Below are 25,268 nucleotides of genomic sequence, written 5' to 3' on the forward strand. Positions count from 1 at the left end.
CGCAATTTAGTCACCAGATTCAATTGATTCTTCCTTCTAGTCTCCTTTATCAATCCTTTGCCTCTTACTTGGATTCTTTACCCTCAGTTTCTTAATCTTAATATGCAGTTAGAGTTAATTTTCTAAAACACAGTTTGTTGTGCCACCTTCAGTAGCTAACAGGATACACAGCCCTTTTGAATGGCATATAAAGTTTACTTTCTGCTACTCCACAGATTTCATACCTTCTTCTGCTCTAACTGTAACACATTGCTCATTGTTTTCCAAGCATACTATGTAATGCTCACCTATATAACATTTTATATGCTGCTCCTTATACCTAGAAAGGCTTAATGTTGCCACTTTTTTAAAAGGGGGTCTCAGGGGGGTTTTTTTCTCTGAAGATGAGTCAGTCATTGACTACTGGATTTTAGGTATTTGCAGCTAAGCCTTTAAAGGTAAGATTAAGCCAGATGACCCTCACCCAGGTTATCTATAAAGAAATAACTCAATTCTTTAAAAAAAAAAAAAAAAGAAAGAAAGAAAAGAAATAATTCTATTAGGAAAAGACTGTTTTCTTGGTACCAAATACTGTTCAGGGCACTGAAGCACCTTCTCTCTTGCATGGTGCTTATGCTGTATACTCTGCTACCAAAACTTTTTCTCATTTCTACTGATGTTTTTGGGTAAGCAATTAATGGCCTACAGTAATTTCAATTTCTAATTATCAACAGGTAAAAGAACTTAAACATTCAAACAAACTAGAAATAACAGACATCAAACTGGAGGCAGCAAGAGCTAAGAGTGAGCTAGAAAGAGAGAGGAATAAGATTCAAAGTGAACTGGATGGTAATATATGATTTCCCATGCTTTTTACTATTATTTTTACATATAAATTCAGATTACTAAAGTAGATCAAACTGAATTTTTATTTCCATATTTTCAGCCTTACTGAATTTTAGTCCTAGAGCACATATGGATTGTTTTTATATATGTTGAATGTTCATTTTGTGATCTGGCTTTTAAAAAATCAGTCTTATGTTTATGTCATTTATTTGATTAATACTTAAATGAGACTTTATAAATGGGAATCCAAACTTTCTGGGTTTATAATTTTGAATCTGTTTAGATCATGTGATTATTAGTCTCAGACCATTTTGAGTCTAAAGTATGTAAGGAAGGTCCCAGGCCCAGTCTATTTTTTATATAGCTAGTAGGCTTGTTATTGAGCCTACTTCAGCCTAGGATTATTTTTAAGCTTCACTTTAGTCTTAGAATGTCCTTCTTTTCATGATTCCTCAGAATTATATAATTTCTGACTTTTCTTTTTTTCTTTCCTTACTTTTCTTAAAAAGTATTCAAATAGCGACCTTTGGCCTGTAACTGTCCTCAAGTGGTCTTTAGTTGAGCTGGTGTCTGTAGTTTCAGACAGAGCTTGTGATGAGTTAGTGTTTTCATCATTTATTTCTACTTGATGTTGATTTATGGATTTCCATAGAGTTAGGGATAACTTTTCTTAAGAACTTAAAGAGATTATGATTTAGTTCTGCGTTCTTTTTAAACTTGAGTTAGATATGAATTTGCCTTAGTTATTCCATGTGCAAAATGCTTGCCCTATCAGCTCAAGGAAAATTTGTGAATTCATTGGATAAACTTGAAAGTTTCTAATTTATATTTCTACCAGAAATCTAACAGTTCTGTTAGAAGGATAGGTTTTGAAGGTTTCTGTGATTTTATACTACTTCCAGCCAGCTTTATGATGAGACTATCTGTGGAGCTAAGGTTACAGAATCCTTTTAGAAGTGAAGTATTATATCTCTTTGGATATCATTTGGCTTGTCCCCAGGCCTCAAGAGTCAAGTGAGTAAAAAAATATATATAGTCTTTTATTAAAGTATGTGCGTATGCTAAGTAAAATAATGACAGGATAGTTAGCCCTTAGTTTTAGGCTGGTTGATAAAGTTTATTAATAAAGATTTAAAGATCTTTGAGAATGTATATCCAGACTTACTTTCTGTGCTTTTTTAATTGTCTTAATCAGTTTATGGATGCTTGCTGTTATGACTTTTCATCCTAATAACATTGAATGCAGCATATCTTTTTCCTTGAAAAAATGTTAGGGTTACAGTCAGACAATGAAGTTCTCAAGTCAGCACTTGAACACCACAAAGCACTCCTAGTAGAAAAGGATCGTGAATTAATACGTAAAGTACAAGCTGTTAAGGAAGAAGGTTATCAAAAACTTGTGATATTACAAGATGAAAAGTAAGTACTTAATTACCTTATTTTGTATTCAATCTCCTTGCAAATGAAAACATTGTGCTGCCATATCATCGTTATTGTAGTTCTTGTAACGTAATTATCATCTGTTGTTTTAGGCTAGAACTTGAGAACAGATTAGCGGATTTAGAGAAAATGAAAGTGGAACGTGATGTCTGGAGACAATATGAAAAGGATCAGTGTGAAGAGAAGTTGCGGGCTTCACAGATGGCAGAAGAGTCGGCCAGAAGGGAACTTCAGAGTATTAGGTTATATATACGTATTTATTTTTTAAACTTCATTTTGAAATAAATTCAGAGCTCACAAAGCATTGTAAAATCATAGAGGATTCCCATATAATTTCACAGATATCTCCAAAACTGACATCTTACATAGCCATATTATAATAATCAAAACTATGATATTAACATCAACGTAATCAGGAAATTAAATACTACTCTTATTCAGCTTATTCAAATTTTACCAGTTGTCCCATTGGTATTCTCTTTCTGGTTTAAGATCCAATCCAGAATCACACATTGCCTTTACTTATAGAGTGCTAGCCAGTTATTTTATAGATCACCCCTCAATTTGAGTTTGTCTTAAATTCTTTATGATTGAATTCAGGTCATAACATTTTTAGCAAAAATAATACCAAAGTTGAAGTCATGTGTCCTCAGTGCATTATATCAGGAGGTGAATTATTTGTTCCCTTACTGGTGATGTTAATTTTGATCACTTGGTTAAGGTGATGTCTTCCAGATTTTTCCATTATAAAGTGCCTAGTTTTTCCTCTTTGTGATATATAATTATCTTATGGGGAAATACCTTGAGACTATGTAAATTTTCTCATCATACCTTCACCTAATACATTCTTCCACTAATTTTAGCACCCATTGGCCAAATCTGAGACAATTTGAGCAGTGAAATAAGTTATAATAAAAGATTATAATTCATAAGATAAAATAAAAATCTATGCATCCAAATGATATAATGTATAATTTAAAAAAAAATTTTTATTTTTATTTGGGAGAGAGAGAGCGTGCACAAGCAGGAGTAGTAGAGGGAGAAAGAAAGAGAACCCCAGGCAGGCTTCATGCTTAGCTCAGAGCCTGACACAGGGCTCGATCCCATGACCAGATCATGATGAAGCTGAAATCAAGAGTTGGACGTACAACCAGCTGAGCCACCCGGGCACCCCTAATATATAATATTTAGAGAGAAGAAAAGCTTTTTTCTAGAGAATTCCAACTAATAAATGTAGAAAGAATAATGGAAATAGGAAAACATCATTCGGCAAACATGACAGTAGTAATGATAGGTACAGTGTTACAGACTTTCAGAAGTTTTCAGCATCTCTGGAGATACTCATGATTTTTCCTCTCACATTATTATGTGTTAATGGATTTTGTAATCTTGAACCAACCTTAACTTCTAGAATAAACAATAAAGCTAGTGCTTTGTTGATTTTATTCTTTTTACTGTGATAAAGTATACATAACAATTCACTATTTTAATCATTTTTAAGCATGCAGTTCAGTATTTTTTTAAACTAGGAATTTGATTTATGGAGTCAGCTGTTTTTCTGTTCATTTCTGCTTTCTTCTTCATCCTGTGGGTTTTTTTGCCATTAAAATTTTTTATAGCTCTATTAGTGTTTAATGTACATAAAATAAAATTCACCCACTTAAATAATGTACAGCTTAATGCCTTTTGGTAATTGTATAAAGTTATGTAATCACCACAGTAAAATCATAGAACAGTTCCATCAATCTTGAAGTTTCCCCATGTCTCTTTTCAGTTGACCTCTCCACTGATCCCCAGCCTTAGATACCTTCTGGTTTATCCATGTTGTTGCATATAGCAATAGTTGATCACTTTCTATTGCTGATCAGTAGTCTGTTGTATGGATGTAATGTGATTTGTTTATTCTTTTCCCTTTTGATGGACAGATATTTGGATTGGTATTAGTTTGGTGCTATTATGAATAATGCTCTGGTGAACATTCACGTACAAGTCTTTGGGTGTATGTTTGTCTCTTCGTTAAATATCTGGGAATGACTTTGCTGAGTGATGACACATACTAATACTGTTTTATAACATATAGCAATACTGTTTTACAAAGTAGTTACACTGTTTTTCATTTCTAGTAGCAACATATGAGAGTTCCCCTATGACAGTTCCATTTGTTTAACACATTTTGACTGACACTTGTTAATCTTTTTAATTTAACTCTAGTGGATGTGTACTAATATATCACTGTGGTCTTAATTTGATTTTCCTCAGTGGCTAGAGATGTTTATTTAGCATCTTGTAATGTGGATTTTTGATGTGTCTGTTTTAAGATTGAGGCGTTATCTTCACAATGAGTTGTAACAGCTCTTTATTTGGCTTATAAGTCCTTTGTCAGATACATGTTTGTCAGTCTGTGGCTTGCTTCGCTCATTTTGTGGCTACTGAAAACAATTTTATTTTGATTTTGATGAAGTCCATTTTATCATTTTTTTTCTTGTTTGTGTTTTTGGTGTGTTCTGTTTGCATGATCTTTTGTCACAAAGATTCCTCTTACGTTTTTTTCTAAAAGATTAATATTTTGTTTCTTGAACGTAGGTTTTATAGTCCAATTCGTGTTAATTTTTCTGTAGTGTGAGGTGATGGTAGACTTTCCTTTTTAACTTCCACTTGTTCCAGCATCATTTGTTGAAGACTGTCTTTTCTTCCGTTGAATTCATTTGGTATCTTTGTTGAAAATCAGTTGGTCATGTAAATGTGTCTGTTTCTGGACTCTTGTTTTATTACATTTGTCTGTTTGTCTATCTTGACATGAATATCACACTGTCTTGACTACTGTGGCTATAGCATAAGTGTGATTCAGGTATTGCAAGTCCTCTCTACCATGTTTTTTTGTCAAGATTGTTTTGACTCTTCTAGGTCTTTTGCCTTTCCATATAAATTTAAAATCAGCCTGTCACCTTTTTCAAAAAGACTTGGTACTATTTTGGGATTACAATGAATCTGTAGTGCAATTTGAGTAGAGTTGTCATGTCAACAATATTGAGTCTGTTCAGTCCATGAATATGGCATGTCTTTTCATTTAATTATATCATCTTTACTTTTTTCCTCAGAGTTTTATAGTTTTAATTGAAAAATGCATATTTTGTGTTACATTTTATTGCTTAGCATTTTTATGGGATTATAAACAGGAGTATATTTTTCCTTTCACTTTCTAATCATTCATAGTTGGCATATAGAAATATAGTTAGTGGACTTTTATATACTGATCTCAAATCCTGTGACCTTACTAAAGTCATGTATTTTCTACTAACTGTTTTGTAGATTTTTAGAGTTTTCTAAGACCATGTTGTATACCTTATGCTTTCTTTAATTTTCTTTGTTCATATTTTTTTTGTTAAATTTTTGAGTTCGGAATTTAACTCAACAAGTGGTCTTTCATTTTTATTGGTAAAGCGTCTCATGTGAGCTTTTTCTTATCCCTGCTTTAAAAATATTCTGTAGATTATGATATGTAGTGTTTTAATTATCATTATTTAAGAATTTCTAATTCAATATGTATTTTCCTTTTCATCCAGAAATTAATAGATGTATTAATAGGAGGTAGAATTATTTAATATGAGGTGAAGTTAATAGTTTGCTAGGGCTGTCATAGTACAATGCCACAGATAGAATGGTTTCAACGATAGAAATTTGGACTGCTAGATCTAGGAGTTTGGATTCTAGAAGTTTGATATCTCAAGGTGTTGGCTGATTTGGTTTTTCCTGAGGCCTCTTTCATTGGCTTCTAGATGGGCACTTTCTTGCTCTGTCCTTATATGGCCTTTCCTCTGTGTGCATATGTCTCTAGTACCTCTCCCTCTTCTTTTGAGGACACCAGTCTTAGTGATTAGGACCCACCCACATAGCCTCATTTAACCCTACTGACCTCTTTAAACACCCTATCTACAAATACAGTCACATCCTAAAGTGCTGCAGTTGAAACTTCAACATAACGAATTTTGGGGAGACACAGTTAAGTCTGTGACAGAAGGATTTTGAATTTCCAGGTGGGAGGGCTTTTTGTTAACTTCTAGTTTTACTGCATTGAAATCAGAGAGTATTGTTTCTGTTATTTCTACTTTATGGAATGCTCTAATGTTTTCATTGTGACCTAATCTATTAAGGCCAGGGCTAGTTAAGCAAGTGAGATACCCATGGTGAAAAATTTAAGGAGACATTCTTATATATCAACACTAAACATTCAAGAGCTCTATAGTGAGTCTTCTTAAATTTTACACTTCATTTTGCACCTGTAATACATCATCAGTTTGTTACTCATTACACAAGGACTAGAAAGTGTTCAATTATAAGAGTAAGTCTCCTATTATTTCTGTGTTTCTTTGTGACTCCTTGCATTTCTTGTAGTTTTCTTCAAAAAGGTGATTGCTGTATTATTTTGTATATAAATGATTATAACAGTTACATCTTAATTGTAATTATGGTTTATAGCATTTAAAAGTGCTTATCTTTTTGTAATGTAATGTCATTTGCTTGAATTCCACATTGATATCATTACTTCTGTTTTCTCTCTCTTTTTCTCTCTCTCTCTCTTTCTTCTCTCTCTCTCTGTCTCAGATTGTATTTTTAAGTAATCTCTTCACCCACCATGGGGCTCAAACCCACACCCCTCAGATTGATTTGCATGCACCACCAATCGAGCCAGCCAGGCACCCCTCATTACTCCTGTTTTCTTATTATATCCATTTGCCTGGTATGCCTTTGTTCACCCCCTTAGTTTTAGTCTTTTGGAATCATTTCATTTTTTAAATGTGTCTTATATGGGTAGCATGTAGTTGGGTCTTGCTATGGAGCCAAATTAGAGCTCTTTTATTTTAAGATATGAATTAAGTTCATTCATGTGCACTGAGCCCACGCTCACCACAGAGACTTTCAGGCAGGAGCATGCGTGTTCACTTGCTAGTATTTAGAATTATTTTCTTCTTTTTACTTAAATATGTTGAAGTTTGGGCACTTTCTGTCTACCAGTTATGGAAAGATGTGGTTTTGTGTGCGTTTATTTGCTCTCTTTGCCTTTTTGTATTATTTTGCAGGACATATGGATAGCACAGAACTAGATATCTGCTGTTATCCTCAGCTACCGGGAAGTCCCTATGTCTGCTTTTAAAATTTCTAAAAGCTTAAATGACTTCTTAATTACATAGATTAAAGTTGAGAGGCTTTTAAAAATCATGTTCATTAAAGTGTAGGTTATGGGGGTTTTTTTTAATTAAAATAAATTAAAGTTTAAATTTCAGTATAGTTAACACACAGTGTTATTCTCATTACTCAGGAAGGAATGACCTCAGGCAGAATATTATTTACTCATGTTAGGTTTTATGAATGATTAATTTAAATGTTGGCTGTAGCGATAAATCTGTAATGGGTTTTGAGAGCCAATTTTGACCTAGTCTTTGCTCTTAGGTGAGTACATAATTTTTTTTAACTGCTCTAGACAGGTAAGGTGTTTTTTGGTTATTTGTTTTATTTGACAATCTCTAGAAAGGAGAGAGACATTCTCCCTAGGAAAACCCCACCCTAATGTTTTATCCCATTACAGTCCTACCATTTAACCAGTGAGGATCTTTTCTGTGAGAATTGAAGCCTGTTTCTCCTGGTGTGGCTTCTTTTGACATAGTGATAAATGTCGAGCAAACTTGTTACTTGAAGACCATAATGAACTTGGCCCTTTGTTGTTGTTGTTGTTTTCCCATATAAAACAGCATTCATTTCTTTAATAGAAATCATTTTCTGTCCCATTAGTCACTTTGATCATTTTTTAAAATTTCCCTTCAATTTCTCCAGTTTATTTATAATGTATAATTGACCCTAGCTGCTTTTAATATAGGGATGTAATAGCAACATAGAATATAGCAGGAGGAGTAATTTCCAGAATTTATGTGACCTTTTTTTTTTTTTTAATGGTCTACAGTTGTGTTTTTCCTATGACAGTTCTGATTTTCTGATTTATAAGTCTAGCTACTTAAACCAGATCTATTTTGGTTATTTATTAAATAATCACAATTGCAGCTTGTCTCATTTAAAATTTGTGATAGGTCACAAATTTAAATTTTTTTTTAAATTGTTCATTTATTTTTGAGAGTCTCAGACAGAATGCGAGTGGGGGAGAGGTAGAAAGAGGGGACAAACAGAGGATCCAAAGTTGTCTCTGTGCTGACAGTAGAGAGCCCAATGCAGGGCTTAAACCCACGAACTGCAGAATCATGACCTGACCCCATCAAGCTAGATGCTTAACCAGTGGTGCCAGCAGTTGCCCCACAAATTAAATTCTTTACCTGTAGAGAAAAAGGTCTAAATTATGTAAAGCAAAAGTATCCATTTATTAACATATAACAAATATCTCTTCTGATAAGGATTAATCACTGCTTTGGCAGATGCTTTAAGTTATTAATTACATACCTATCTCTGATCCTTAGTAAAGTTTCTTCTTCACTAGACTAAATAACAAAATGTATTCTGTATTTCAGAAGGTTACCCTACCCCACAATGAGTTTGTAAAAATTATTTAAAAGTTTAAAATATTTCTAAAAAGAGATTAATATTTTTTTATTTTTTAATTTATTTTTGAGAGACAGAGAGAGACAGTTCAAGCAGGGGAGGGTTAGAGAGAGAGGGAGACACAGAATCCGAAGCAGGCTCCAGGTTCTGAGCTAGCTGTCAGCACAGAGCCCGACACGGGGCTCGAACCCACGAACCGTGAGATCATGACCTGAGCCGAAGCCAGACGCTCAACCGACTGAGCCACCGAGGCGCCCCTGAAAAGATTTTAAATAAGAAAGTGTCTAATCAAATTTCGGTTATGACAGCATGCAACTCCAACTAAAGTGAAGAAAGGGTCTTTATTAGCAGACATAAATTGTGGAAAGGACAGGGTTTGTACTGGTCTCATGAACACCTGGATCTAGAAACTTAAATGTGACCAGATGACTTCTTCCCTCCTTTCATCTCCCTTCTCTTCTAACTCTTAAGTTTCTCTTTTACTGCTTTCTGTTTGAAGCCAAGACTTTATTTTTGAGATCAAAGAAGACAAAGTTCTTACTTGGTGATTTTAAGTTAGAAAAGTCAAGAAAAGAGGTTGGGCTTGGTTCACACACCTATCCCTGAGCCCATCACTATGGCCAGGGGGATAAGATGCTCTGACTCAGCCTAGGTTTAATGCCTATTTCAGAGTGGTGGTGGTGGGAGGGTATGTGCAGTTTGTTAACAGATGTGAGGGGGAGGTGTGTTGGGAAAATAGCAGCAATTACTAGCTCCGGGAAAGGGAATTTGATCATTTAAGATAACCCTATAGTGAATCCCTTATCTTTTGCTTGCTTAAAGCCAGAGCTCTACTTTACATTTGTGACTTTCCGATTTTTTCAGAAATATTAAAAAAACAACCCTATCTGTTACTTTATATACCTTCTTACTCTATCTTTAGATGAATTATGTGTTGTGCATCATCTTAGTAGGGAGTGGGGGACTTCTACTTGGCCAGTTGGACAAGTTCTGTTCCAGAATTTGAACTGAAAAGTAAGTGGTAGAAGAATATGTGGCAACATTTGATGGACCAGACAGCTCTTGTGGTTTGTCCTTGCTGGTGATTCTCATCAATTATTTAACCTGGTTCTGATTCTCTAGTTTCCTGCTGATTCAGTGAGTCTTCTATTTCCAGGAAAGTCTCTTTTGGCTAATAATGACCAGAGCCCATTTCCAGTGTTCACAATCAAGAACCTTGCCTTCATTAGGTTTATATAAGAACTGCTTTGCTCAGGAAACTTGTTTTGGAATCTTTCACAAATAGAGAAATCACAAATACAACTTTTCTTGCTTTCCCAATCTACAGCTTTCCCTTGATAATGGAGGATGACATCAAATGAAGCCCAGAAGTTACACTAGAACTTTTGTGCCTAATATGGTATTACTAGTCACATATAGCTACTTAAATCCAATTTTAAATTAATTAAAATTATGGGTAACTGGGTGGCTCAGTCAGTTAAATGTCTGACTCTTGATTTTGGCTCAGGTCATGGTCTTGCAGTTCAGGAGTTTAAGTTCTGCATTGGGCTGCGCCAGCAGTGGAGAGCCTGCTTGGGATTCTCTGTTTCCCTCTGCCCCTCTCCCACTCGCTCGCTCTCTCTCTAAAATAAATAAATAAACATTTAAAAACTAAAATTTAAAAGCTTAAAAATTTAGTTCTTTATTTGCACTATTTGAAATATGCAATAGCCACATGTAGCTAGTGGCTATCATTGGATGATATAAATTATGGAATATTTCCATCATTAAAAAACTTAATCAGATAGTGCTGTTGAACTATAAATTCCTTAAGGATAGGGATTCAGTCTTTGTTTTTCTCTGGTGTATCTACAATATTTAGGACTAGGCTTAGCATTTGTAAGTACTCTGTAAATATTTGTTGAATGTTGAAATGACACACATGAGCTGCCTGCCACAGAAAACTTAGGCGATAATCATGATCATTAGCTACCTGTTCTTTGAAGAGCATTTGGAATGACTCCATCTCACTGTTATTCCTATTGTTTCTGTTTAAACTTTTCTACAGTTCCATTCTCTGTTGTACCTTGGCCCTGTGGTCTGTCTACAATTTCTGCTTCCATTATTTCCATAATTACATTAAAAATGTAAAGTACTTGATCTCATAGTTTCTTATTCAACAACTTATTCATCATTCATTTTTTGATTTCTCCTCATGACCAATCCATTAAACCTCTCCTTTCAATAGTTTTTGCTGTAGCCTCTGAAATTTATTCCATTACCTATGTATATATACATATATATATATATATTTTTTTTTTTTTTTGCAGTCTCCACATTTAAAAAAAAAATATGCCCTCACTGAGACCTAGCTTTATCCTGGCAACTCTTTTAAGTGGGATTATTCTTCCTTTGTCTGTCCTTCAGCTAGGGACCAACAAGGGAAAGCCGTATTTGTGAACCCCACTTTTGCTTCCAGACAATTGTTTGACTAATTGGATTAAAATGGTTTTGCTTTTGGTGTTCATTGCATCCATCTTATCCCTATTTATTTCTCTGTCAGTGACTAACCTATAAGGTGTTCCCCAACAGTCAGTGAAGAGCTTGACTTCTATCTAGCTCAATTTATTTCTGTTTTCTGTCCTTTGTCTTTGTTCTTTGTGACTACACCATTCATGTTGTTGACACACCTTAGCCTTATGGTTTTTTTTAACTCTTATATTCTTTATCTTTATTCAACTTTAGCAGCCCCTACACTTAGCCATTTTTTGGACCTTGTCATCACTTAGAACTGATCATTTCAAATACATATTTTTTCCTCTTATCCATTTCAACCTCACTGAAGACATAAAAATTTGATACTCATATTGATAGCAAAATTAGTTCTTGTACTTCTTTTTCTTCTAGTCTGTTAATCTGGCTCCCTTGTGTCCCATTCAGCTTGAAATCTGTTTGTCCACTGTTCACCTGTGCTCTCACTTGTACCTGAGCAAAAGCTAGATGTAAAATCTTTAAACTTCTGAGAATTTCTGTAGCCTCATCTGTTCTCTCCTCCCTTTCTATTTTAATGAAGGTATCCATTCTTTCTTTACTTCTCAAGTATTCTGATTCCCATCTCATTTGTTTCTTCTAGGGTCTTGCTTCATTGATTATCTTCTGCATCTATGTCTTTAATTTCTTTACCTCAGACTCTTATGTTGCCTTCAAGGTCCAGCTCAGATTGCATTACTCTTATGCAGCCTTTACTCTCCTAATGAAAGTTAGTTAATTGTACTTTCTACTGTACTTTTTAGTTCTGCTTTAAGACTTGCTTTCTTTTGATGTATTGTGACCTACCTTAAATATTCAAAACCTTTTCATCAAAAGAAATACTGTGCTTTATTCCTAAATCTTCAGCATTGCATTTTGAAATTATTTGCACTGGACTCTTTTGTTAAGACCATTGAATTTATTTCTAAACCCTAATCATCTCTATTACTTTTTATTTCTTTTAAATTCTATTATCTCTTATAATCCTAACTGTAATGATCTTAAATTGTAGACTAACTTTCTTCTTATAAAACTCATATCAGTTGTAGATTCTAACCCTGAACAGCTCTAGTGAAGTGAACTGAAGAAAACCTTATCACTTCTTACAGTCTACCATATTGGTATTCTTACTTTTCATGTTTTAAAGATAGTCAAACTCTTAACCATATTTTTTGGCTTCAATTTTTGTTTGTAGGGCACTGTTTCCTTTTATATCCATATAACTTATTTAGAAAGCATTCAGACCACATTGCTTTCTTAACAGGATCTTGTTTATTACTTATTTACCAAGTATATTCAAAATCTTGACCAGAGCTAAGATTTACTTGGGACTTTTGAACTCCGGACCTGAACTAGGACCCACAGTGTTTACTCCTTTGTTTCTATCTTCATGATTTTTAGAAAGACCTTTATTAACTCCATGACTTAGAAGCACCAAATTAATGACATCCATAAACATTTAAGGGTGAAATGCAGAAAAAGTTTGAGAGAGTAAAAATGTAGCTGGAATTATGAAACAGGAGTATGACTGGTACTATTAAAGGAGCAGAGTAAGAGCAAGACTCCCCTTTCCTTTAGATACGTTGTTTCTAGCATTTGTATTTAAATATCTCAGGAAGCATTGGGTCTTAAGGTTTCTTCCGTGTCATATTGTCCACTTACCTTACATATTTAAATGTCTAATCCAGGGTTTGGATTGGTTCATTCAGCCCATTGACAAACATTTATTGAATTCTTATTAATGTTTAAAGCACAACCCTAGGCTCTTGAGAATGCTCTCTTTTCAATAAGCAGTTCTACCTGAGTTGATAAGACATGCTAATAATGCCAAACTATATATAATAAATGCCAAATGAATTATATCGGAGGTGTTTGAAGGATTTTATAAAGGGAGCCATTGAGGGCATATCCTATCACACATTGGTATATCCTGTTAGCTTAAAGTCTTTCTCATGAGGTTAGTCATTTGGTTACCAGAGATGTTCTACATTTTAAGGTTTTGGTTAAAAATGTATCATGCCTTTTGAAAAAGACACACATTGTGTAAGCACTCATCTCAGGGATGAAAGTTCATAATATATTTTATAGAATACACTATGGTATCCTGTACAAGATAATTTTCTTTTAAATTTTGAACTTAAAATCAATAAAATTGCAGCATAATGAAGTAGGAGAATACTTACTTGGGTTAAAGGCCTGAGTCATATCTTCATTTGGCTGTTCGGTAGCTACGTGATTTGGTCCTGAACCTCAATCTCTTTATCTATAAAACTGAAATAATAAAGATGACTTTGTTTACTTTCATGGAATTATTGTGAGACATTACTACAGTTAAAATAGGGAGACCTGATTGGCATTAAAGATACATTTAGGAGCTCCAAGTCTGGTAGAGTGACAGTGTGGGTGACAGCAGTGTGCAAGCTGTGGTCATGGACACAGCTTTGCCTGCACGAGAGCACTTTCTGATGCCTTAGTGACACATTATGCACTCTTCCACCAGAGGCTGTTTGTTCAGGTTGTTGTCTGTGTTTATTAAAATCCTACTCATCAGGTTTTTATCTCCATGCATGCAGGCTGTCGTCTTCCTAGACCTCCTTGATTTCTCATCGTCTCTGTGCCAGTAGTTTGTAGATTTTTCCATAGCAAAAGCAGAAATTTGTTACATCTTAGTTAGGTGAATATACTTAGCTGTCTGAAGTCAAAATTTTTATGGTTTTATCTGCCACTTAATAAGCACAATGCCTGGTGTCAATAGGGTATCTAAAATGATTGTGTAAATCATTGAAATATATGAACTGTGGTTTCTTAATAATGTATTTTCTTGGGTTGTGATTTTTAGGTTAAAACTTGAACAACAAATTGTGAATATTGAAAATGCAGAGAAAGAAAAACATGAAAATGCTGACCTGAAACAGGTATGATTCTAGCAGACATTTTACTTTTAGTTTTTTAAGTGCTTCTTTAAATCTGTATTTTGAATGTATATGTGTGTAAGTTTTGATTTTTTTGTTGAAGTATAATTAAAATACAATGTTCAGTTAGTTTCAGGTGTACAGTATAGTCATTCAACAATTCTATAGATTACTCAGTACCCATCACGATAAATATACCCTTACTCCTCTTTATCTGTTTCACCCATCTCCCCTCTAGCAACGACCACTTTGTTTTCTGTATATAAGGGTCTGGTTTTCTCTTTTTTCTTTGTTTTAAATTTCACTTAGCCTTATATCCTCTAGTCCATCCATGTTGTTGCAAATGGCAAGATTTTGTTCTTTTTAATGGTTGAGTAATAGGCCATGATGTATATATCACATCTTCTTTATCCATTCATCTGTGGATGGGCACTTGAGTTGCTCATGTGTATGTTTTGAATCTTTGGAATTTCCTATGTCAGTATTCTGAAAATACAATCATTTCATTGGTATATATCAATGAGGTTGATATATAAAGATAAAATTGTTTAAACCTCTTTAAGCTCTAGTTAGTAAGCTGCTTTTGCTAACTGCTGTTTTTCTTGAGGTCTTTATATGCTATCACTTATAATGAATTTTTTTAAATTATAGTTTAAGGAGAAGTATTTTATTCTGAATTTAAAAATTGATTAGAAAGATCATCTAGATTTTAAATTCCTTGTGAGATTGACTTGTAACTTTTTAGTGCTTATTCTATGAACTATTTTTTATTATATCTGTGAAATGTGAAATCTAAGAGTTGTATTTATGGAAGGAAATTTATATTTTAATTGAAGTTATTTGGGTTTAAGAAAAATGTACATGGGCAAAACATGGAAGAGTGTTCTTTCCTGGATTCTATTTTCTTTTTTGTTTAAGTTAGGAAGATTCTGTTTTTAGGATTTATCCTTGCAAGCTAGCTGGCATTGCTTTGCATATGCAATTGTGGTTTCTAAGTCTCAACTAGGCAGACATAATGTTTGATACTCTGAGAGAAGTGGTCTAGTATCCTTGGCATTGGTCTTTCTGTCATTTATTAGATATGGAGAAGCATTAAGCTTCAATTTTTATAACTCCAATTAAAAATAAAGACTGAGTAGTTCTTCCTGGAGAAGTTTATTCTAAAGTAGAACTCTGAGACATACTATTTTACTTTATTCTGAAAATAGCTCTTTGGTCATATACACTCCTTTCTTATTTGGCTTTGCTACCACCAGGAAGTACTGGAATTGTTTAACTTATTGCATAAAGAATCTGGTTTCTTTTGACTCTTGAGTCTCTTGATTCTGTGCTTCTAGCATCTCTGAGAACATGGCTAAAAAGGTAAGAAAAGGTGAAAGAAAATGAAGATTTGTTAATTAATTGGCAAAATGGGGGCACCTGGGTGGCTCAGTCAGTTAAGCGACTGACTTGATTTAAGCTCAGGTCATGATGCCAGGGTCATGAGATTGACCCCAAGTTGAGCGGGCTCTGTGTTGAGCGTGGAGCCTGCTTGGGATATATTCATTCATTCATTCATTCATTCATTCATTCTCTCTCTCTCTCTCTCTCTCTCTCTCTCCCTCCCTCCCTCCCTCCCCCCCACCCCACTCTGCTTGTGTGCATGCTCTGTGTCCCAAATGAAGATTATTTGCATATAACTTAAAAGCATTGTTTCTTCCTAGCCTGTTAACTTTTAACTAGATAATTAGTTACTTTTCATGAGAAAAAGTACCCCCAGATAAAAGTGAATTAGGATGGAGAAAAAGCCTGAATTACATTTTATGGTTTGATAAATGGCTCTAGAGACCAAGGAAGCCTTGCCATTCATTAGGTTTCTTAGAATCTCTCTCTTCCACCCAACACTGGGTGTATGGAATGCTGAGAAACCACTTAAAAGCAATGGAAGAGCAATCCTTTCTGTATTTATGATTCCAAACTGTTTAGAAAGCAGAACTCCTGGAAGAGTCACTGATCGTAGGGTACATGGGGGAGTGGGAGATCAGACTCCCTTAGCAGCTTTCCCAGGTGATGCGCTCTGCAAACCTGTTCTTGCCTAGGAGGCTAGAGGAAATTCAGTGGAAACTTCCTGATGGTTGCATTCTCCCTTCTCACTCCCCTACTCTCTCCTTACAACCCCTTCCCCTACTCCCAGTACCTCGTCTGGTCTGGTTATTTTGGGAAGAAGAGGAGGGGACTTAGTGGATTGAGGAATATGGTTCTTAATAGTGTCTGGTTATATTAAGAAATGATACTATGCTACTGGGTCCTAATGCTGCTGCGGTTTATCATTTAATTTCTGGGTGTCCTCAAGGACACCTCAGTTGGGTGGGGGATTTGTGAAGAAAGATGTTTACAATTCTGTGCCTCTCCCATACGTTATTGGATACATGGCTTTGTTTCTTTCTTCTCTTTTAAGCAAATCAGTAGTTTGCAGATCCAGTTGATGTCATTTGGAGAGTCAGAGAAGGAGTTGTTGAATTCAAACCAAATACTGAAGGAAACAGTGGAGAAGTTAAAACAGGAATGCCGAAATTTAAGAAGCCAAGCTGACAAAGCACAACTAGAAGTTGAAAGGTAGAGTTTCCTCTTTTTTATGTACAAACTGTTTCTTCCTTCTACTATATTATATGTAGTTCTTTGAATGATGATTCCAATGTTCAATATGTTTGGGGAACTAGTTACAGTTACCCCTTGAACCGTATACAATGGGGTATACCTTTATGGACTCCTGAATTGTTTAAAAAAAAAAAAAAGGGCTTTTAGGGCAGAAGACCTTTTTTTTTTTTTTTTTTTTTCCAAATTCTGCCTGACCACAGTATTCTGAAAACCCTCAAAGAAACCTTTCTTTATTCATTGAGTAAACCAGAACATTAATACACTTTTTTAGTCCAAATATCTAAATTATTCTTCTGATTGCCAGAGAACAGAAAAAAATTTTGTGATGGGCAAAACTTACTTCCTAGAATTAGAGCTATAATCTCTAATCTCTTGAATTTTCCCTTGGAAAAGCTCATTTATTTGTTTATATTTTTTGGTCTTGAAATGTACTCGTAGTAGACAGTGTTTGTAGTAAACTGGTAAGGAGATGATTTTAGAGATGTTCAAGATCTTACATTCTCTGGAAAATTTTGTTTAGATATGATAGAAAACTGCTATTTTGTATTTGCTTTGTCTCTAACATGCTAGTCTTATATTTTTGTTTGAATCTATAAAATATAATTCATTTCAGATTTTCTATTCTGAAGACTCCTTTGCCAAATACAATTTTTTTCCTTCTGTTTCTCATTATTTCATATTTTAAGACTGTGGTTTCACACATGCAGTTGAATTTCAAGAAAAGAAAGTAAGCAAGTTATTTGTCCATGATGTGTTGTGACATTCCAGAGGGTCCAAATTATTTTGCAAAAACTAGAAATTTGTATCTTGGAATCTGAAGTGTTTGATTAAAATGCACTTAAGAATTCTAAGACCAAAAAAAAAAGCATTCTAATGACAACTTAGGTAGCAAATTTAAGTAATTGACCATTGGTTTCTGAATGTTACTTATAAGATTACATAGCAGAAAATAGCTGGATGAAGTAAGTGTCAGTTGAACATGATTTTGATTTTGGTTCCAGTTAAAACACTTAGTATAACCTTAGGTACATAATCTGATGTCTCAGGATTTGTAAATCTCATTTGTACTGCCTATATATAGTAATGATACTATATAAGTTATGCAAAGTATGCAGAAGAGCTTTAAAGATATGTTGTTATGTTACCTTAAAATATAATTTATATGGGGGTGCCTGGGTGGCTCAGTCGATTGAGCGTCTGGCTTTGGCTCAGGTCATGATCTCGTGATTTGTGGGTTCAAGCCCCACATCAGGCTCTTTGCTGTCAGCTAGTTCAGAGCCTGGAGCCTGTCTTCAGATTCTGTGTCTCCCTTTCTCTCTGATCCTCCCCTGCTCATGCTCGCTCGCTTGCGCACGTGCTCTCTCTCTCTCTCTTTCTCTCTCTCTCTCTTTCTCTCAAGAATAAATAAAACATTAAAAAATTTTTTAAAAATATTTATATGAATTGTAGTCTAATCTGAAAACATCCTGCATTAAGACTTGATACCTAGGTTGATGTTTAACCGTTTTTTAGACCCAGTTTTTTTTTTTAAATGTTTCAAGTTTTTATTTAAATTCTAGTTAGCTAACACATAGTGTAATAGTAGTTTCAGGAGTAGAATTTAGTGATTTATCATTTACATATAAACAGTGCTCATCACAAGTATCCTCCTTAGTCCCCATCACCCATGCTAGGCCTAGTTTTTATAGCTTGGTGGTTACCGTGGTTTGAGGCTGGTTATCACCGTTTGTCCTACTGTTAACTAGGTGTAAGTCGTTAAGCAAATTAATTAACTGCTCTCTAGGTTTCAGTTTTCTTATCTATAAAATGGAGGTGATAGTAGTACCTAACTCAAGGGGTTATTGTGAAGAACAGATGATGTAGTACACACACTGTAGCACACACTGTTCTAAGCACAACATGTGGCTCATAAGAAGTACTGTGTAGTGTGTGTATAAGCAAATATGTGGCCATGCAGGAGTGCCTGTAGTTGGATAATTAAGGATGTGGTGAAGCAGGTAGAGAGTTAGATTATCCTTGGGATAATGTCCATTTAATCTTAAGAGTTAATGTCTATGTTTTGCATACATTCTTTTGACAGGACTTTGGAAGATAAACAGATACAGTGGTTGGAAGAAAAACATAAATTTCAGGAACGTATCACTGACAGAGAAGCAAAGTATAATCAAGCTAAAGAAAAACTGCAGCGAGCTGCAATCGCCCAGAAAAAGGCAAGTAGTTCTTATTAAAGCAATTTCTATAGAGTAAAACATAACTATTCTGGGAGAATAAAATGTAATTAAAACAGATTTTAGTGTATGTTTAATTTGATATTTAAACATGACATTTTGCTGTCAACCTTGCAGAGATAAATTGGGAAAATGCAAACTGCTCAACAGGTTTATTTCTAAATGTTGTGTTCAAGTCAGCCTTTCAGAGCCGACATACATTTTCCCACAATGTTTTTTCATTGATAAAGTTTCTAGACTGGCCCTTATAAGTCTTAGTTATTAACTAATTCTGAATTTAAATTACAGGGTGATTAGGTTTGTTTCAACTGTGCTTAACGAATACTTATAACGTCATTTTTTCTTTTTTTGGTTAAAATGATTTTTTATTTCCAACTCAGAAACATAGGAGCGAGTATCACCTTGCCCTAGCAGGAGAAACCAGACTTCCCCCTGACTTCTCTCGTAGCCATGTTAGTTACCACAGCTGTGATCTTATTTTTTTTAATGTTTATTTATTTGTTTTGAGAGGGAGAGAAATCATGGAAGAGGGGTAGAGAGAGAGTATCCGAAGATCTCACAAACTGTGAGATCATGACCTGAGCTGAAATAAAGAGTCAGATACTTAACCCACTGAGCCACCCAGGTGCCTCAGCTGTGATCTTTTTTAAGTTTCACCTTTGTCAGCATATTTCCTCAATACATTTTCTTGGAAATAGTTCAGAGCATCATGGATATAATTTACTCAGATGATTCATCCAAGTCAGTGGTTTACAACTTTTCTACTTCAGCAAACTCAAGGAATGTAGCATGGCCCCATCAGTGACCATGACTCCTGGTGGCAGTGAGTCAGTACTTATTTTCAACAGGATTTGGGGTGTGTGTGTGTGTGTGTGTGTGTGTGTGTGTGTGTGTAGCTGGGGGTGTGGGGTAGCATAAAAAAATACCATAAATGATTTAATATGTCCCCATTTGATAAGTTCACTTAATAATGGCATTTGTTGTGGGGAGATGAGAATGTCTGAGAGGAGAGGGGGGCACTTCTCATAGGCACACTCGTATCTTAATGTCTGTATGTTTATTGGAAAGGTTAGCTCTTCATATTTCCATAAGAGAAGAAAACTATGCGATTTACATATTCTGAATTTGAAAACCAAAGACACAGTTCCTAGACACCTATTTATGGTTATTGGATATAACTGCCAAATGCATCCTGATAGTTGGAGTGATGGTACAAGAAGTCTACAAGTCTACATTGCTTCCTCACTTTCTTGATTTCTGAATATTGCTTTTCTCTTTTCATAATGCTGGAAGTAGTGTAACATTGACATTAAAAAATGGAATCACAGTGTTTTATACTTAAATAAAACACTGTCTTTGTATTTCCTCCCATGTGTGTCACTTTTCTTTCTTTCTGTCCATATAAATACTGAGCACTGTATGGGTATTGGCGGAATTTCAATGAAGTGTTTCATGGCTTGGGATGATCTTAGCAATTTCACTTATGGTTCATTGTACTGTTTGAAGCCTAGAAGCATATGAAGCCAGATTTTAGCCAAAAATTACTAGGAATTATAAGAACTGATTTTATCTTTCACAGAGAAACCATATATTAAGGTTTTAGAAATCATAGAAGTCAGATTCTAATTATTATTGAGGTTAGTTTGGGTTGACTTCTATTGGAGCAAAAGTGACATCCAGTGGTGAGAGAGATTACCAACTAATCATAGGTATACTAGTAAGAATGGAAGAGGTGATAATTTATGAAATCTGCAAAACAACCTTTCATCAGTATTGTGACCTGGGGTGAATTTCTTCCTACTGAAATACCTGCCAAGTGATGGGTGTGAACGTAGGGACTACCCATATCACTTTTGAAAACATGACCTGTGGGTTATGATTTGAAGTCATAAGAAATTGTTAAGCTCAATTTAGTGAATAATTATGACCCAGAGCTGTCTTACCATGTGGGACAATTCCCTAGAAGCTTACAACTTTACATCAATTATAGTAGAAAAATAAGAAAAATAGACAATATATCTTGCATAGAAATACTATAAAAAATCTATGAGAACATATAACTTTAGGGCTGGTAGATTTTAACATTCAGATTGTTTTTATGGATTAGGAAAGATTCAGTGCCATGACTAAAATTTACGTCTTTCTATTCTTAATCCTTCGTTCTTTCTGTGCCGTTACTCTTTTAATTTCCTAATTTCTTTGATTCCAAATACTTGACTGGTTTTCTCTTCATTGTACCCGTATGAGTCTTATTTCTTGTGGCAGAATAATCACTATGAAGTTAATTTCCTTAAATCAAACTCTTTCCATTCGAGTTAAAGATAATGCTTCTAAATGAAAATTTTGGCTATAAGATTATATAAATATAATTCATAGGAATGCAATAGACTTGTTTGGTTCTTTAAATGACAAAAATCTTACCTTTCTTATGTAATAAGACTTAAAACAAGCCACAAAATACTAACTCTGGGGCAGAAATCATAATCCTTTTGAGTTGCTTTTCTGCGAGTGGTTCTTATAACTGGGAAGTGGCAGCTTTATTTTCCCCCCAGGCTAGAAAAGATGGCTCACTGCCATCTGAGTATGTCTGTTTACGGCTCCAGTCTCCTATGCACAAAGCTTATGTCATTCTGTTAAGTCTTTTTAGATAGAATCTTTGTGTAATGATATTTTACTATGTTGACTTGTTTGGGGAAACTTGACCGGGTATCTTGAGTTGGGATGCCCTTCTGTGATTGCTGGCTTCTCTGTATTTTTCTCTAGACATTGTTGAAATGTGAGTATGAAGAGAGCTCTCTTGGTTTGAGCACAGTGAGGTGTGCTTTCCCTTTTAAGGCACTTGAGATGACAACCTGTTATTTTTATTCTAAGGTATATCTCTCTGAAATTATTCTTGGTTACATAATGGTTTTGAATTTTTTGGAAAAGACATAAACCGTAGTCTTAAAGTTCTAAAGTATCTGTTCCATATGTCATGTGGCCTAGCATTGTATTATACACTTAGGGGGAAAATAGAAGCCGTGATTAATTTCTGTCTTTGATGACCATATAATCTAGTTGGAGAAATAAGATAACATGCAATACCTAAAGGTTACGAATAGTCACTTCCAGGTGATCTCTATAGACACTAACATTTGAGAAGAGTAACAGAACGAAGAAAGCCTAAAGACAGGCCAGTTAGGAAGCTCTTTTAATAAAATGAGGTAAGATGTATGGAATTTGGGCTTGTGATCGAGAAGTTAAGATGAAAGGTGACTCTTTAAAATTATTTTGAAGGAGAAGATTTACAGAATATGGTGCTAAATAAGAAAGAGAAAATATGACATGTTTTAGCTATAAATGGAGTTGTCATAATGAAGAACACATATGAGTTGAGGAGTAGAAAGAGAAGATATATTCTACCAAACACGTGTCAGATCTGAAGTGATGACCGGGCATTCCTGGACTCATGTCCTAGACTTTTAAGTGAAGGTGCTGTGTAAATAACTAGAAATAATGGAATGGAAACCATTCTAAATTCTAAAGAATTAGATACTTGAGATTTTGCAGATAATTGAGGAATAAAAGGACTGAGAATTATGTTGACTTAGAAAGGGGACCTGGATTTAGTAAAGGAATGGTCATAGAGGTGGAAGTGTGGTGTTGTAGAAGCCACAGGAAAAGAAAGGTATCAAAGATAAATGGTTATTAAGTATGATTACCGAAGAGTTCATTGAATTTGGCTCGAAGGTGGTAAAAGGGGAATCCCAGGTTGGGTTCTTGTATTAGTGTTCTTTTGATTTTTCTGTTGCTTCTTTGTGTTGGAATATTTTTATCACCAAGGCATCCACTTAGCAATCCTGTGGTGGTATTGGACTGCTAAAGTCACAATTAAAATCATTCCTTACAGCCAGTCTCCCCTCTGAACTGTTCATCTCTTTCAGTAGAATGACATTCTTCCTATCTTTAGGCTTCAGACTTTTGCTTCATTCTGAGAGCTCCCTTGCCCCAGATGTGGTCAACCACTCTATTAGTTTCTGAGGGTTGCTGTAACAAATTATTGCAAAAATGTGGGTTAAAACATCAGAGAGGTATTATCTCATAATCCTAGAGGTCAGAAGTCTAAAATCAAGATGCCCCTAGTACTGTGCTCCCTCCAGAGGCTGGCTCTGTTCTACCCTTCTCTCCTAGTGATTGCTAGCAGTCCTTGGTGTTCTTTGCGGTGTAGGCATATCACCTCATTCTGTGCCCATCTTCATCTGGTGTTCTCCCTGTGTGTCTTGTCTCTGTGTCCACATTTCCCTCTTTTCATAAGGACACCAGGGGCTACTTAATCCAGTATAACCTCATCTTAACTTGGTTATACCTGTAAAGACCAGGTAAGGTCACTCTGGAGTGTTTTACCAACAGCCGATTTTCTACTTCTCTGGACATCAGCTAGGTGGGTGTCCAACAGTGCAGCTTAATTCTGACACAACATCAGATTCCACAGGGTAAAGCTTTCAGCCTCACAAGACTGCCCCGATGTCAGATGCCGGTCCCAGGCCACTTGTACTTCTGACCAACTGGCTATAAATTGGGGGTTCCTATAACCCCCTCCTCAGGTTTGGTAATTTTCTAGAATAGCTCCCTAAACCCAGGGAAACATTTTACTTACATTTACTAGTTTATTATAAAAGGTACAACTCAAGAACAGCCAAATAGAAGAGGTGCATAGGGCAAGGTATGGAAGGGGAAGCATGGGGTTTCCATGCCCTCTGAATGTGCCAACCTCCTAGCTAGTCAGTATGTTCACTAACCTGGAAGCTGTCTGGGTCTCCTTGTTGAAAAGTTTTACGAGGATGCAGCTCCAGTCCCCCTTCCCTCTGAGAAGTTTGGAGTGGGGAGTAGGGGAATGCAGCTCAAAGGTCCCACTCTTTTATCACTTGGTCTTTTCATGACAACCCCATTTTGAGTTTTTAGAGGCCCCCAACCAGAAGTTATCTCATTAGCATAAGCAAAGGCTATAATTGAAAACACTGATTATGAATAATGAAAGACATGCCCGTCACTCAGGAAATTCCAAGGACTTCAGGAGCTCTGTGCTAGAAACCCAGGACAAAGACCAAATAAATTTCTTTTTATATCATAGTCACATTCTGTGGTTCTCCAGGGACATGAATTTTGGGGAGACATTCTTCCCTAGGGCCTGTGAATACTTCCTTTACAATGTGTCTTGCATTTTTTTCCCCTCGCCTCATTTATTTTTATTTCTGTTGCTTACATCCTAGCTCAGGCTCTATCTATTTCAAGGTTTCTCTGTATTCATTTAGCCATACTCAACAAATTTATTGAGTGTCTACTATGTACCAGGTAGTTTTGCTCACTGGAATACAGAAATAAAGACTGTGCTGAGGAGCTTACATTGTAGTGGATGAGTGGCAGAGTAAAGAAACTCGTATTTGTCAGGTGGAGATGTGTGCTAAGGAGAAAACCGAAGGGAATGGAGGGTTCTCTTTTAAATAGATAGAGAAGGCTTCTCTGATAAGTAATATCCAAGCAGAGACCTGCAGGAAAGGAAGGAGGATGCCATGTTTTATATGGAGGGGGTAATGTTCCAGACATAATAGCAAGTGAAAGAGAGAAGCGGTAGTCTCCTTGGTGTGTTGAAGGAATACAAGGAGAGAGAGCTAGGTAGTTGGAATGGAGAGAAGTAGTAGGAGGCCAGATGATGTTTTTATTCTTTGGTTTTTATTCTGAATGTGATAGGAACACACTGGAGAGTTCTAGTGTGTTAGAAGACTCTGGCTGTTGTGTAGAGAGACAAAGAGGACTTGGGAAGACCACTTTTTACTAGTCCAGGTGAGAGATAATGGTGACTTGGAATAGAGAACTTGTGGAATGGTGGTCAGATTCTGTATATATTTTAAAAGTAGAGTTTACAATAGTTGTAAGGCACAAAAGATATGAATCAAAGATGACTAAAATATTGAGCTTGAGTGCTTAGTTAAAATAGAGTTGGGAAAGACTTTAGAAGGAACAAGTTCAGGAGTAATAAAGATGCTTCTTTTAGACATGTTAACTCTTTGAGATACCCAATTAGACTTCCACAAGAAATGTTCAGTAGTCTGGTTGATACATGAATCAAGAGTTGCAGAAGACTGGACTAGAAATAAAGTCTTGGGAGTCATCATCACATAAATGGTATTGAAAGCAA

The 25,268-nt window shown here is 35.3% G+C and overlaps 1 protein-coding gene across 3 annotated transcripts in view; it reads left to right on the plus strand.

The window, feature by feature from the left end:
• CEP83 (centrosomal protein 83) overlaps window positions 1–25,268 on the plus strand; it is a 132,216-nt gene that overhangs the window by 94,535 nt on the left and 12,413 nt on the right. For all 3 annotated transcript variants that reach the window (XM_029954908.1, XM_029954909.1, XM_029954907.1), the window contains exons 8-13: window positions 714–828; window positions 2,100–2,244; window positions 2,358–2,507; window positions 14,156–14,231; window positions 16,666–16,823; window positions 18,946–19,075. In XM_029954908.1, coding sequence (XP_029810768.1) covers window positions 714–828; window positions 2,100–2,244; window positions 2,358–2,507; window positions 14,156–14,231; window positions 16,666–16,823; window positions 18,946–19,075 — 774 coding nt within the window. The remainder of the gene's footprint in view (window positions 1–713; window positions 829–2,099; window positions 2,245–2,357; window positions 2,508–14,155; window positions 14,232–16,665; window positions 16,824–18,945; window positions 19,076–25,268) is intronic.

The sequence above is a fragment of the Suricata suricatta genome, chromosome 10, assembly GCF_006229205.1.
Source record: "Suricata suricatta isolate VVHF042 chromosome 10, meerkat_22Aug2017_6uvM2_HiC, whole genome shotgun sequence".
Classification (NCBI taxonomy): domain Eukaryota; kingdom Metazoa; phylum Chordata; class Mammalia; order Carnivora; family Herpestidae; genus Suricata; species Suricata suricatta.